The sequence below is a fragment of the Herpailurus yagouaroundi genome, unplaced genomic scaffold (genome assembly GCF_014898765.1).
Source record: "Herpailurus yagouaroundi ecotype Mexico unplaced genomic scaffold, PumYag 185, whole genome shotgun sequence".
NCBI classification, from domain to species: domain Eukaryota; kingdom Metazoa; phylum Chordata; class Mammalia; order Carnivora; family Felidae; genus Herpailurus; species Herpailurus yagouaroundi.
The window spans coordinates 9979621-9993887 of record NW_024412416.1 but is presented as its reverse complement, the minus strand read 5'-3'; the positions used below and the strand labels follow the sequence as shown (position 1 = coordinate 9993887).

Here is a 14267-nt window from a genome sequence, read left to right as displayed (position 1 = left end):
CTTTCTAGCGCTATAAATATTAGTCCTGCCTTTCCTCTTGTGTGTCAGCACTGAAGAAGCTTAAAGCAATCTGAATTTACAAATCTGTTGCCTCTGGGGTCATTGCCTTGATGACTTTTGACAGATTTATTCTTTCAACAGCCTCTGTTGCCAGCATAACAATGGCCTGTCCCTTTGACCAGTGTCAGGGACAGACACTTTGTCATTCCTCCTTAATCCTCATATCAGAACAACTTGTATGGGTTCTGACGAGTTCATAATACCCACCAGTTGAGGTGGCATCAGCCGTTCCTTGGAACCCTGTGGGTTCCCCCAGCTCCTCCCCCTGAATGCAGTGGGGCCACTCAGATAGCTTGATGTTTGTGGTCTCTTCAAACATAGTTGCCTGAAGTTTCTTGGCAGATGGACAAACATCAGAGGGCCCTAAATCGCTAGCGTGTCTCCCTCGATGTCTCCAGTTGTTGCAGATTACCCGAGTGTGAATTCTGTTTCAGTTTCCACAGATACTTCTTGACAGGAACATGTCACAAGTTAGGTAAGGCAAATCGGTTTATAAAGTTATAGGTTCTTTCAATCCTCTGTCCCAGGCAAGTCTGGGCAAGGACCCGGAAAGCTGATTAAAAGGCTCGTGAGCACAGGAAACTGTATTTTAAATTAAATGGATAGTTCATGCATTGAGAAAAGTACTCAAATGCTTCAGTCTTTCTTTTCATTCCATGCTTGCTATTTGAATTTGATGGGCTGGAAATCTACCTTATTTTTCGACTGAACGAGTTAGTTATTGCTACATTTCTCAAGCTTGGTTTTTCGCTGTGGATTTTTGCAGGTGATTTTTAGCACCTATGGGTACAAAATTATTAAATGAAGACAGGAAGGGAAGAGTGCCTTGAGCCAGGTGTCTTACAGCCTGGGGAGCGGACCAGAGAAAGAACAGGGATGGATGTGAAGGCGGTCATTGTGGCGGAGCTCCTGGGCTGTCTTCAGAACATGCTGAAAAGCCTATGGCTTGCAAGTGGTTTGGAGATGATTGGGTTTAGGAGCCTGATTACAGTTTTGGTTTTTGTTTTTTTTCCCCTAAGTATGTGTTAACTGCTTTTTGGGTGAGCCTTCATCTTGGGCATACACAGCCTGGCCAAACTGGTAGATCTGTGAGGATTTTAATATTAAGAGGAATCTGTTATGTAAGTTATGCGTGGTGGCTAGGGCATTCATTGCTCTTTCTTCTAAACATTTACTCATTGATAACCTGCCGTCGTTTATGCTGTTTGGGTTTCAGTTCACTGTTAGTGAGGTTTTTGTAATCTAGTAGAACACAAAGAATGTGATTTCACCTATATTTTTGCATGTGTGAATGACATTTCTATACTGTTGTTTACATCACTGGTTAGTTAGTAAATGCCCCTTAATTTAATTCATTTAGCCTGCTCCTTAGATCGAATTATAATAAAGTCCCTTGGGTCGGCCTCTGACTTCTGTGAGGACAGGATCAGTTTATACTCAAATTCAGGGTGTTTGGCAAAGGGCCTGCTGTCCTGAAGTCCGTGATTCTGGGCTATGATATTTTAGCATGAACTCCTGGTCAAATCACCAAGTTAAACTTTCGAGAGTATGCTTTTCTTGATATTTGGGAAATGTATTAACCAGCCTGGAAGTCTTCTTCAAAATTCTTCCTAAGATTTTTGTGTGAATTCATTTAGTGAAGATAACATCAGGGACTCTGGCTGTTAATTTTGAGGAGGGTAAGAACTTGTGGTTTGTGGAGGCCAGCCTCTCCTCCTTTCTCCAAGGGCGGAGAGGAGGAGAGCTCTCTGGACCTCTGCTGTCTCTCCCCCCATGTTCCCTGGTGACTGGGAGAGACTCTGGCCAAGCGACACTTTGTGAAATTTGGGGGATTATGTAAAAGTGTAACTGACCATACGCTGTTTTTGCTTTGGTAACTGCATTCAATATCCTGTTGGTTGTTGAAAATTCTCCCAGGACAGTGAAGCCTTTTGTCTTTGATTTTCAATCAAAGTCTTTCTCCCCAGTTAAAGAGATGGACTCTGGGCTACAAGACGTTTTGCGGTCCTTGACCTTCTGACCTTCCCACACCTCTAAGGAAAGCTGGGCATCCCATCATCTCAGACTTTTGATTGTGGTCATAGAGCCATACTCGACACCTAGCATTTGTGGCTTTTATACTGCTGATGGTAAATTTTAATTCTATTCTCATTTATTTTTCCCTTTTCTCTTTCAGTGTCCTGGGTCATGAAACTTAATCCACAGCAAGCTCCGTTATATGTGAGTAGATCGCGAGATTTCTTGTCATTTTGCACTCATCCATGGTTTCTACTTGTTATAAGAAAACTCAAAACTGCTGTCATGTGATGATCCCTGGAATTTTTAGCAAAACATCTATCCAAGTAGTGTACTTCAGAAAGTGAATTTGATTTGGTGAACACTAAATGACTTGCATGAATGGCACTGAGCTGGCAGATAATACCTGTAAGATGTGAGGTAAACTGGTCAGGTGCAAGATGCGCTTATCACACAACTGCATTGCCCTGCGGAACGATATGGGGGCTCTTATTTTCCCGGTCAGCACATTTCTGTAAAAGTGGTGTGGAGGTCTTCCTACGGCCATGGAGAGTTACCCTGCGTTGCACCCAGGTGGCGCTCTGTCATTGGCAAGCGTGCCGTTTACATTAGGGTTCTGGGTGAAAGCTGATCTGCTCTCTTCCCAAAGTGAGGGAGCTGGCAGATGACATGGATAAATCAATGAATGAAGGCTGGAAAGGTAAAGTATAGGTGACTCTCTCTCTCTCTGTCTCTGTCTCTCTCTCTCTCTCTTTTTTTTTTTTAATGTTTTTATTTATTTTTGAGACAGAGAGAGACAGAGCATGAGCAGGGGAGGGGCAGAGAGAGAGGGAGACAGAATCTGAAGCAGGTTCCAGGCTCTGAGCTGTCAGCACAGAGCCTGTCGTGGGGCTCAAACTCACAGACTGTGAGATCATGGCCTGAGCCGAAGTCGGAAGCGCAACCGACTGAGCCACCCAGGTGCCCCTCTTTTTTTTTTTTTTTTTTTTTAAATTATTGTGAGAGTGCATTAGCTGAATGGGGGTGGTGAGGAGTCCCTTTAGAGGTATGGACAGTTCAAGCTGTCAGAGGTCGGTGGATAGGTTGGTATAGTCTGGAAAGAGTGAGGAAAATTTGATGGGACACATCCTTAAAGATGAAGAAGCATTTGGTTGGGTGAAAAGTCCTCAGAATTCATTCAAGATCTAAGGCAGATAGGTGGTAGAGGGGTGAGCAGGGCATTCACTGAGTGGTGGGAGGTGAGCAGGGGAAAGCCTAGCCCAGCTGAACTTGTGTGAGGGGTAGGGAGGTGAGTCTAAAAAGGTGACTGAAGATCAGTCGTGAAGGCAAAGACGTGGAGACCACTCAGGAGCCTTCGATGGTGTTTATTTGAAATCTGCTGTTCATTTTATGATTTGTTTATTTTAAATCATGCTGTGTTACTAATAGTCCTATACCTTTCTGGGATAGAACATTCCTGGGATCACTCTTCTGCATAGATGCTTTTTCTGTTAAATGTAACAAATAAAAATATATGCATTTCTTAGAAGATATTTTATGTATTTATTTTCTTTCCAGACTTCTTGAAAATTTATTATGTTCAACAGTGGGTTTGCACATGAACTGAGTACTTGGACTTTTAAAAACAGCTTTTATTGAGATATAATTCACACCCCATAAAACTCACACATTTAAAGTATACGATTCGGTGGTTTTTAGTATATTCACAGTTGTGTAATCGTAACTGCCATCTACCTTAAGACTATTTTCATCAGCCCAGAAAGAAACACCATGCCTATTAGTAGTTACTCACCATTGCCTGCCTTTCCAGCCCCTGGCAACACCTTATCTGCTTTCTGTCTTTATGGATTTACTTATTATTCCAGAAATGTCATGTAAATGGAATCCTACAACACGTGGTCTTTTGTGACTGGCTTCTTCCATGTAGCAGAATGTATTTAAGGTACACGTTAGAGCAAGTGTCAGTACTTTGTTCCTTTCTACTGATGAATTATACTCTGTTGTATGGGTATCCCACATCTAATTTATCCATTCATCGGTTGATGGGCATTTGGCTTGTTTCCACTTTTTGAATATTATAAATAATGATGCTGTCAGCAGCAGTTTTCGGTAGGCTTATGTTTTCATTTTTGTCAGGTGTGTACTTAAGAGTATATTTGCTTGTTGGGGCGCATGGCTGGCTTAGTCGGTGGAGCGTGTGACTTGATCTCAGGGTTGTGAGTTCAAGTCTCAAGTTGGATGTAGAGGTTACTTAAAAATAAAACCTTAAAAAAAAAAAAAGTACAATTGCTTGCTTACATGGTAACTCTCTGTTTAACATTTTGAGGAATTGCCACACTGTTTCCACGGTACCTGCACATTTTCAGATCTCACCATCGATGTTGAGAGTCTTGGTGCCTCCACGTTCTTGAAACACTTGCTGTTAATCTGACTTTGAATTGTTGTCATCCTGGTGGGGGTGAAATGGAAACTCATTGTGATTTTGATTTGCATTTCCCTAATGGCTAATGATTGTGAGCATCTTGTCAGCTGCTGTTGGACATTTATGTATCTTTGAAGAAATGCCTATTCAGATTCCTGGCTTATTTAAACAATTTTTTTTTTTAATTGAGTTTTAAGAGTTCTTTATATATTCTGGATCCCATATCAGATATATGATTTGCAAAAACTTTCTCCCATTGTAAGGTTATCATTTCATTTTGTTGATGGTACCCTTTGAAGCACAAAACTTCTTAAGTTTGATGATGTCCAACCTACCTATCATTTCCTTTACCACTTGTGCTTTTGTTATCATATCTAAGAAGGCTTTATGTAACTCAGGGTCACAAAAAATGGACTCCTGTGCTTTCCTCCAGGGGTTTTACAGTTTAAGTCCTTGCATTTAAGTGTATGGCTCCAGAGTACATTTTTTTTGTATGCTGCAAGGAAGCCTCCAAATTTCATTTTATGACATGTGGACATCTGGCTGTCCCAGCACCATTTGTTGAAAAGTCTTCTTTCCACCTCGGATTTTCTTGGGCACGCTTGTTAAAAATCAATCATAAATGTAAGGAATTATTTCTGGACTGTTAATTCTCTCCTATTTTAGGTCATCTTTAATTTCTTTTAACAACGATTTATTGTTTTCAGTGTACAAACTTTGTACCTTTGTGAAATGTGTTTTAAGTATTTTAATTCTTTTTGATGCTATTATAAATGATATTGTTTTCTCATTTCATTTTCAGATTGTTCACTGCTAGTGAACTGTATAGAAATACAGTTGATATTTGTGTATTGACCTTACAACCTACAGCCTCTCTGAACTTGTTTATTGGTTAATAGTTTTTTAGTGGATCCCTGAGATTTTTCTGCATGCGGATGATGTCATCTGAAAATACAGATTAGTCTTTTGCTTTCTAATCTGAATGCCTTCTGGTTTTCTTGCCTAATTGCCCTGAGTAGGAACTTCCAGTACAGTGTTGAGTAGAACTTGTGAGAGCAGACATCCTGGTTTTGTTTCTGATCTTAAAGAACGGGAAAGTATTCTGACCTTCAGCATTGATCAGGTATGATGTTCTTAGTTGTGGGCTTTTCACAGGTGCCTTTATCAAGTTGACAGAGTTCCCTTCGGTTCCTAGTTTGATTGTTTTGTCATGAAAAAGCATTGGATTTTGTTGAATGTGTTTTTCTGTGTCTGTGAGATGATCATGTGGGTTTTTTTTTCTTTCATTAGTGTAGTGTATTAGATTGATTGGTTTTGAATGTTAAGCCAACTTTGCATTCCTGGGAGAAGTCTCATTTTGTTGTGGTATATAATCCTTCTCCTTTGTTGCTGGATTTGATCTGCTCATGTTTTGTTGAGGAATTTTGTGTCTTGTACGTAAAAGATACAGTCTCCAGTTTTCTCCTGGTGTTCTTGTCTGGTTTCAGTCACTGCAGATTTTTGATTAGGTGGCTGACGTTACTCAGTAGTTGTGGTAGGCAGAGGAACGGTTCCCTCATGTGCCCATGACTTAATCTTCAGAATCTGTGAATGTTTATCTTACATGGCAAAAGAGACTTCACAGGTTTGATTAAGTTCAGGATCCCTGAGATGCGAGCTTCTCCTGAATTATCTGGAGAATTATCCGGAATTATCTGGAGCCCAGTGTAAACACAAGGGTCCTTGTAAGTGAGAGAGGAGAATCATGAGTCGGAGAGAGTTGCAGATGGCACACTGCTGGGTTTGAAGGAGGAGGAAAGGGCCATGAGCCGGGGAGGACAGCCTCTGGAAATTGGAAAAAGCAAGGGAATGGTTTTTTCTCGGAGCTTGCTCAGTGAACACAGCCCCGTGACATCTTTATTTTAGCCCAATGAAAGTTGTTTCAGACTTCTGAGCTCCAGACCTGTAAGATAATAAATCTGTGTTGTTGTAAGCCTCAGAGTTTGAGGTTATTTGTTTTAACAGCAATAGGAAATGAACCCAGTGGTAGTTTGGAAAAATTAATTGGCGGTGGAGTGAAGGATAATTTAGGGAGAGAGTAGCTGCAACAAGATCAGTTAGGGGGCGCCCAAGTGGCTCTTGGTTTCAGCTCAGGTCATGATCTCGTGGCCTGTGAGATCGAGCTCCACGTGGGGCTCTGTGCTCACAGTGCAGAGCCTGCTTGGGATTCTCTCTCCCTCTCTCTCTCTCTCTCTGCCTCTCCCTCGTGTGCATGCGCGTGCTCTCTCTCTCAAAAAATAAATAAACTGATAAAAAAGATCGGTTAGAAGTTTTCTGATCTTTGCCATCATGGAATCTAAGAACTTTAGAATTACTAAGGAATCCAAGAACTTTAGAATTACTAAGGATTGCAGGTACTATATGTGCTTCAGCCTCACTGTTGTAGAGTCAGGACATGAGTTCTGAAGATGAGCTGATGAGGTGGTGCAGCTAATCAGTGGTAAAATTGTGATTTAAATCTGTATTTTGGGGCTTAGTAATAGAAACCACTGTAAAGCTTGCTAAGCTTAAAGCTGCGTTCTGTTGGGAAAGCAAGGCTCTTTAGAAATCAGTTCTGGGGAATATTCTTCATAAAGCAAGTCCTTTGTATATGATTATGTGCTTAGTTGGGCAGATCCTCCCGAAGAATATTTTAAACTTCACATTTCAAGTATGTCTGTTAGCAAGAATACCTTGGGGCAGTTTGTTACCCGTTTTTTTTTGTTTTTGTTTTTGGTTTTTTTTTAAATTTTTTTCAACGTTTATTTATTTTTGGGACAGAGAGAGACAGAGCATGAATGGGGGAGGGGCAGAGAGAGAGGGAGACACAGAATCGGAAACAGGCTCCAGGCTCTGAGCCATCAGCCCAGAGCCCGATGCGGGGCTCGAACTCACGGACCACGAGATCGTGACCTGGCTGAAGTCGGACGCTTAACCGACTGCGCCACCCAGGCGCCCCTTGTTACCCGTTTTTTAAAAGGAGAGTGACAGTGTATAGTTGGTTTTCCGTGAACTGAGTCAGGTTATGGGGATCTCGGCCATTCTGTTAAAGAGAAGGAACTGTTACGTGACCGTCCTTTGGAGGTCAGTTCTCTGTACCTAGAGAAGGAGAGAACCAAAAGAACAGAACGAGTATGTTGAAGTTTTTCTTTGAGTTTACATTTGGGATCTGCCAGGGGTATGTATCAGCAGCAGAAGAGAGAAAACTGCTCATAAATAATAAAAAAACACTGGATCCTGAGAAGAACTTTTATCCATAAATGAAGCAAAATTAGCTGGATTCCAAATAAGTATTTTTATCACTCTTTGCATAAAGATGTGTCCAGAATGAGTTGTAGTAGTTACAAATGTAAGAAAGTTCACAGCCTGTACAGGTGGCAGGGCTGGTGAATGTTTGCATGAAGCTGTTTATTTTTTTAAAACATTTTTTAAAAAAATTAAAAATCTTTTATTTATTTTTAAGACAGACACAGAGAGTGCGAGCGGGGGAGGAACAGAGAGAGAAGGAGACACAGAATCCAAAGCAGGCTCCAGGCTCTGAGCTGTCAGCTCCAAGCGGGGCTTGGACCCATGAACGATGTGTGTGTATATATAAATATATATATATATATATATTTTTTATTTTTATTTTTATTTTTTTTTTAATGGTTCTTTAGTTGTTTTGAGAGAGAACACACACACAAGTGGGGGAGAGGGAGAGAGAGAATCCCAAGCAAGCATCGCAGAACTCGATGCGGGGCTCGATCCCACGACCTGTGAGATCATGACCTGCACTGAAATCCAAAGTTGGATGCTTAACGGACTGAGCCACCCAGGTGTGCCTGCAGGAAGCTGCTCACAGACTTATTTTTGTTGAAATGGGCACAGTGGAATGTGAAGACAGCGATCTGAAACTCGGGAGACCAGGTGTTTGATGTGACCACGTCTGGGTTTTCTGGTCCGTCAGCCACGCGATTCCACTCGCGCCACTCGGCCTCCACAAGGGCGTCGGTTGTTGCCAGAGGAATTTCTAAGGATTGAAGAGGTACAGACTTTGACAGGTTGAGGAATATCCTTCTAGCTGATGAGGGCCTAGAAGGTTCGGTGGGGGTGAAACAGAGACCTTGTCAAATGCAAGACGTATTTTCAAAGAAGCAGCAGGACCAAATTATGTGGCGAGTGAGAGACCATGGCGGTTGATTGAGAATTAGAGCATGAGTGACAGCCGATGCCTTTGCCAGATGCGGGAAAGAAAGGGGCCCTGAGCTTGTCCTCTGGACATGTTGAAGGGCGTTTTGTTGACCACCAGCCGTGTGGGCATGGAACTGGAAATTCACTCTTTCATTCGGGTGCCTGCGCTGTTCCAGGCTCTGTTCTGGCTGCTGCAGATTCAGCCATGAACAAAACACCAAAGTCCCTGCTCTCAGGGAGCTTACGAGTCGTAAACAGGAAGAAACGTCAGGAGGAAAGCTTTACAAAAATAAACACAACAAGGAGGTGTGCCAGTGCCCGACGAGGGGCTGTTTTAGTTTGCGTGGTCAGGGAAGGCCTGTGAGGGATGTGCCACTATGAGCTGAGACCCGACTGACCGGAAGAGCCAGCCATGCGGAGATGTTGGCACAGCGTTCGGGCCGGGGGAACAGGTGTAGGGCTCTGAAGTGAAGGCCGGCTCGATCAGTTGGAGGAACAGAAAGGGCAGTGGCCGCGGCTCAGAACAAAGGAGGCGTGGGCACAATCTTTCCTTCTGGGGGAGGAGAGGAGGGAAAATCCTGGTGGGGGATTTCACGCACACAGGCCATGTCCCCGGGCCCTCCTTTCTCCACACCTGCTTCCCGTCCCAGCTCAGCACCCATCTCCGGGCGCGCTCTGAAGGCTGTAGCACTTTCCGTGGCTTGGGGTCAAGCCAGACCTCTCAGGGATTCGGGACTCATCCTGATGGGGAGGTGCCGGCCCTGGGCAGGCTGGCTTCTTGGGCAGTTTAAACACAGTATCTTGGAAACAGTCTGAACACGTTGTACTCATTTAAGATCCATATTTTCCATGTAAATTGGATATTCTTGAGTTGAACTTTTTTTTTTTCTTTTTTTAAGCAGATTTGGCTTTCACTTATCAGAGGAGAGTGTAATAAAAAATGTGCTTGTTTTTCATATTCTTTCATGGCTGAATTGCTTCTTGGGAGAGAAAAAGCAACATATTTCCAAATTATTTGTTACTGTCAGTCCATTTGAGAACCTAAGTAAAGGAGGTGTGATACCTTTCTCTTCGTGGTTTCCCCGGAATACTTTAGAAACAAGAGCTCTGTTAGCAGAGTCCTTCTAGTTTACAAAGCACATTTGCATATGTTGTGGCATTTGCTTCTCACAGCAACCTTGTGAGGGTAGAGGAAGCTACATTGTGACCCTGTCACACTAAGGAAGCAGAAACTCAAGATGGCTCATTTAGCGGATGCAAAAGGTAGGGCTTCACCCAGAAATTGTGGTTCTCAAACCCATTTTCTTCTTTTTGTAGACCAAGCTGTCTTACACAGTTGTTCCAGAAGACACAAATGTCACAACACTTAATATATACAAGTCAAGGCCTTTTTTCTTATAAGTAACCCAGATTTAATCTTCCATTTCATGTGTTTAAAAAAAATATTTTTTAAATCTTTAAGTTTAGATTTACAGAAAGGTTACAAGAATACTTTGTCTCTATTCATCCCTTACTAATAAACGTTTAGTTCCATTTGCTTATCATTCTATTACATATTTTTTGAATTGTCTGAAAGTTGCAGACATGCTACCCTATTCCCCCTAAATATTTCAGCATATATTTCCTAAGAACTAGGACATTCTCTTTCATAACCACAGTACAATTAACAAAAACAGGAATTGTAACACTGATGTAATACTCTTATGTAATGTAAGTTCATATCCAAATGTCTCCAGTTATCCCAATAATGTCCTTTATAGCATCCTCCTTCTGTCCCCTCCCTCCCCTCTCCTCCCCTTCCCAGTTCAGGATTTAATCCAGGATTACACATTGTATTTATGTCTCTTTAGTCTCTTAATCAGGAGGAGGCCCTCTGCCTCTCTGTCTTTCACGATACTGACATTTTGGTCAATTGTTTTGTGGCAGTTGGGGTTTATATGATGTTTTCTCCTGATTTGGGCTGGACTACTACGAAAAAGATGCCCTTCTTGGCACACCACGTTAGGAGGACACATGACATACTCTTGTTTGGTTATTGGAGATGTTAACTTCAATCCCTTGATTCGGGTGGTGTTTAATTTATCTGTTCTAAAGGAATGAAGCATTTAAAGAAGACAGTGTAATTGTTTGCTTTCCCCCTCTAATATGTTTTGCATATTGGATTTTCCTAAAAAGGGCACTGTTCTCTGCAAGGTGTGCCCTTGAACGTAGGTGGACGAGGGGAGAGTTCACGGTGGTAATTGATTGCCTGAGGTTCGAACAGAGGATCGATCGTCTCTGCCCTTGTGGATACACACGGGGTTTTCAAATAAATGTAGTTCTCACCTAAGCTGGACCGAGCGCATTTCACATGGAACAGAGTAGACACTTGGTGAACATTGGTTGAGCGAGTGAATGAAATACAGTTCAGCTGAGACTACTAAAATTTCAGTAAAATTTGCTTCGTTTTGATAAAACAGCTGTCTTTCTTAAAGTTGCTCATTTGTTTCCCAAGTTTCACTGTTAGTTTACCCTGTGTGGGCCGTGAATAGTTCAGTGATGCCATTTTTGTGACTGGAGGTATTGCCCACGAGGAAATAAATGTACTAGTGATGTCTTTGTTGTACATGTGTAACTTGCCTTACAACTGGAAGGAACTCTGCAGCGTCCCTACCAAGTATTTGTAGACGTAGAATGTCTGATAGGGTGTTACTCTAGAGATGTGTTCTTTGAGATAAGTTACCTAGCTAGTCATTTAGCACCTTGAGAAAGAACTCTGGAGATAATGCCTGAGTCCTGAATTATGCTCGCATCCTTGGGGGGCTTCTTGTCTGAGCCTCTTGTTTACAGCAGACTACATACAGCAAACCGTGTGACTGCTGATTTTTTTTTTTTTTTTTTTTTTTACCGACGTAGTACATGTACCCTTTAGCTCCAGAGCCCTTCTCACTGTCAAGATAAAAGCGTAGGCCTTTCCCAGAAGGGGTAGGGGGTGAGGGATGCCGTCAGATGATAAAAGAAAAAGCCACGCACATGAAGCCAAGGTTGGTATTTATAAAGCAAACAGAATAGGCCCTACCACCACTCCCTCACACTGAGCACTACCCTAGCAACCAAGCAACTGGACATTAGCAACGGTAAACAAACCCTCCCCCAGACTAACAGCTGAAAAGGAAGCAGGATTTTAAAATTTCCAAGGGAGGAGGAGGAAAGCTCTTTGGATGCCTCTTATCTGAGGCCCCAGGCTCGTTCTGGAAGAGACCCGATGAGGCCAGGCCTGAAGCTCTGTCGGGTACAGGGAGACAATGAGGGTCAAATGTGGAGAATAAGGAGAACTGGATTAATCTATACTTTATGTGCCGGAGAAAATCGCTTCCTCTTTCTCATCACCGTACTTTTCTGGAAGAAAATTAGTGATGAGGAACCCAAGTGAGTGTCCCACAGTCAGCTTGGCATGAGGGAACGGACTCTGTGAGGGAGGTCAGGACTGGAAACAGTGTGATGAGTCATAGGAATCCTTGTATTTTTGGGGTGATGAGCCCAGTCTTCTGGAAGGGTGAAGAAACTGAGCTACAGAGAGATTGAGGGACTTGCCTAAAGTTTCATGGGGTTTGTGATGGATCTGGTCAGGTAGCAGAAACTGTCAGTAATCAGGCTCGCCCGTGTGCTGAAGGCAGGTCAGGTCATTAGTTGGTTTGAACTTAAGACTCAAAGTACTTGAATGGAGAAGTCAAAGTACAAGATTTAGCCTAAGTGGGCTTTAGTAGAGAAAAAAAAGGTAGCAATGGGAAGACTAGAAGAAGAGAGGAATATTTGAAATGATAGCATTGAGTTCCTTTTTGGGGGTAGGAAGGTAAGGCGTAGAATGCCTTTATGGGCTGTGAACACATTGGCGAATAGACTGTAGTTATGACTTGAAATCCCTCTTAAGTAGAAAAAGTGTCAAAATAAAATGAGTGTTTTACCTTTTAATATAGGAAAGTCAGTGATAACCATCCAATGAATTACTTGATGGGGTCCTTACCTTTATACTTGGAGCTTCCTCAAGAGGATGAGTAACTTGTTAGCCTCAGACCGGTGAGAGGAGGCCCGTGGCCCTGGGACAGGAAGGCATTTGTCTTGTAAAGCACACCTTCTGCAGCTCCGTGATGCTTGTCTGTATTAGAATCATTTTCTTTGCCAGTTTCCAAAGTGTCCCAGTGGGCAGTGGACACTTCAGGGTTAGTGATGCCCCAGAACAGGTGGCTGTGGCTAACACTGACTGAGAAGGTTTATACGGGTGATGATTTGCTAACTAAAACGGCCATAAGAACTCATAAAGAGGGAAAGTTAGGGGTGCATTTATCAGGTTCTGCAACTATAAACTCACTCGCTGTGTTCTTGAACACCTGTCTTGGTCTCCCTCCGGAAAGTCAGAAGGCATTTCCCCCCTACGAATGAAATACTTTCTTTTACAACCAGAGAGATACTCGGATGTGAGATGTAAACTAGGCTTCAGCGCAGGCTCTAAGGTTGTCTGTGGGATAATTCTCATCACCTGCCGTGTGTTTGGGATAAGATCCACATTTGTTAGATTTTCAAGGGGAAGAGCCATTCTACTTACAAAACGAATTTCCAGAACCCCAGCAGATCTGGTTTATTATGTCCTTCCTGCTTTCTCCTTTTTCTTTAGTACCGAATGTTGTTGCATATTACTGCTTCCGGGAGGGGGCGGAAGCATCCTGACAATAGAGGAACCTCGTAGAAAAGAAAATCTTTGCCACTGGATGCCGCTCTTTGTTTAAAATATACAGAACAGGGGTGCCTGTGTGGCTTAGTCTGTTGAGTGTCTGATTCTTGAGTTCGGCTCAGGTCACGATCCCAGGGTCATGGGATCGAGCCCCATGTCAGGCTCCACGCTGACCATGGAGCCTGCTTCAGATTCTCTCCCCCTCTTTGCCTCTCTCCCCTCTCTCCTTCTCTCCCCTCTCTCCTTCTCTCCCCCTCTCTGCCTCTCTCCCCCTTTCTGTCTCTCTCCCCCTTTCTGCCTCTCTCCCCCTCTGTTCCTCTCTCCCCCTCTCTCCTCTCTGCCTCTCTCCCCCTCTCCTGCCTCTCTCCGCCTCTCTTCCCCTCTCTGCCTCTCTCCTTCTCTCCCCCTCTCTGCCTCCCTCCCCCTCTCCGCCTCCCTCCCCCCTCTGCCTCTGCCTCTGTCCCCCTCTGCCTCTCTCCCCTTCTCTCCCTCTCTCCCTCTGCCTCTCTCCCCCTCTCTCCCCCCTCCGCCTCTCTCCCCCTCTCTGTCTCTCCCCCCCCCCGCCCTTCTCCCCAGTTCACATGCAAGCTCGCTCTCTCAAATGTAGAAAGAGAAAAAGTACAAAACAAAACAGTGTATTATGATTATAACTATTTCTGTTAGGATAGGGACCGTTTCTTAGAATGATGTTGTTCCTCACAAGACACGTGTAGGATTTGATTACTCCTTCCACTTCAGAGCCAGAGAAGTGAGGATCGGAGGGGTGGCTGACCAGTGTAAGGATGCACCACTGTGGTGGATCAAGAGTTCAAATCCTGTGATGCCTCCAAAGCCCATTTAGCCAGGGAAATCCAAAGGACGTATCCATTTGAC

The 14267-nt window shown here is 43.3% G+C and overlaps 1 protein-coding gene across 10 annotated transcripts in view; it reads left to right on the top strand.

Annotated features, from left to right (window-relative positions):
- AKAP13 (A-kinase anchoring protein 13) overlaps window positions 1-14267 on the top strand; it is a 333617-nt gene that overhangs the window by 88293 nt on the left and 231057 nt on the right. For all 10 annotated transcript variants that reach the window (XM_040493732.1, XM_040493734.1, XM_040493731.1 and 7 more), the window contains one exon: window positions 2237-2280. In XM_040493732.1, the coding sequence (XP_040349666.1) occupies window positions 2237-2280 (44 nt within the window). The remainder of the gene's footprint in view (window positions 1-2236; window positions 2281-14267) is intronic.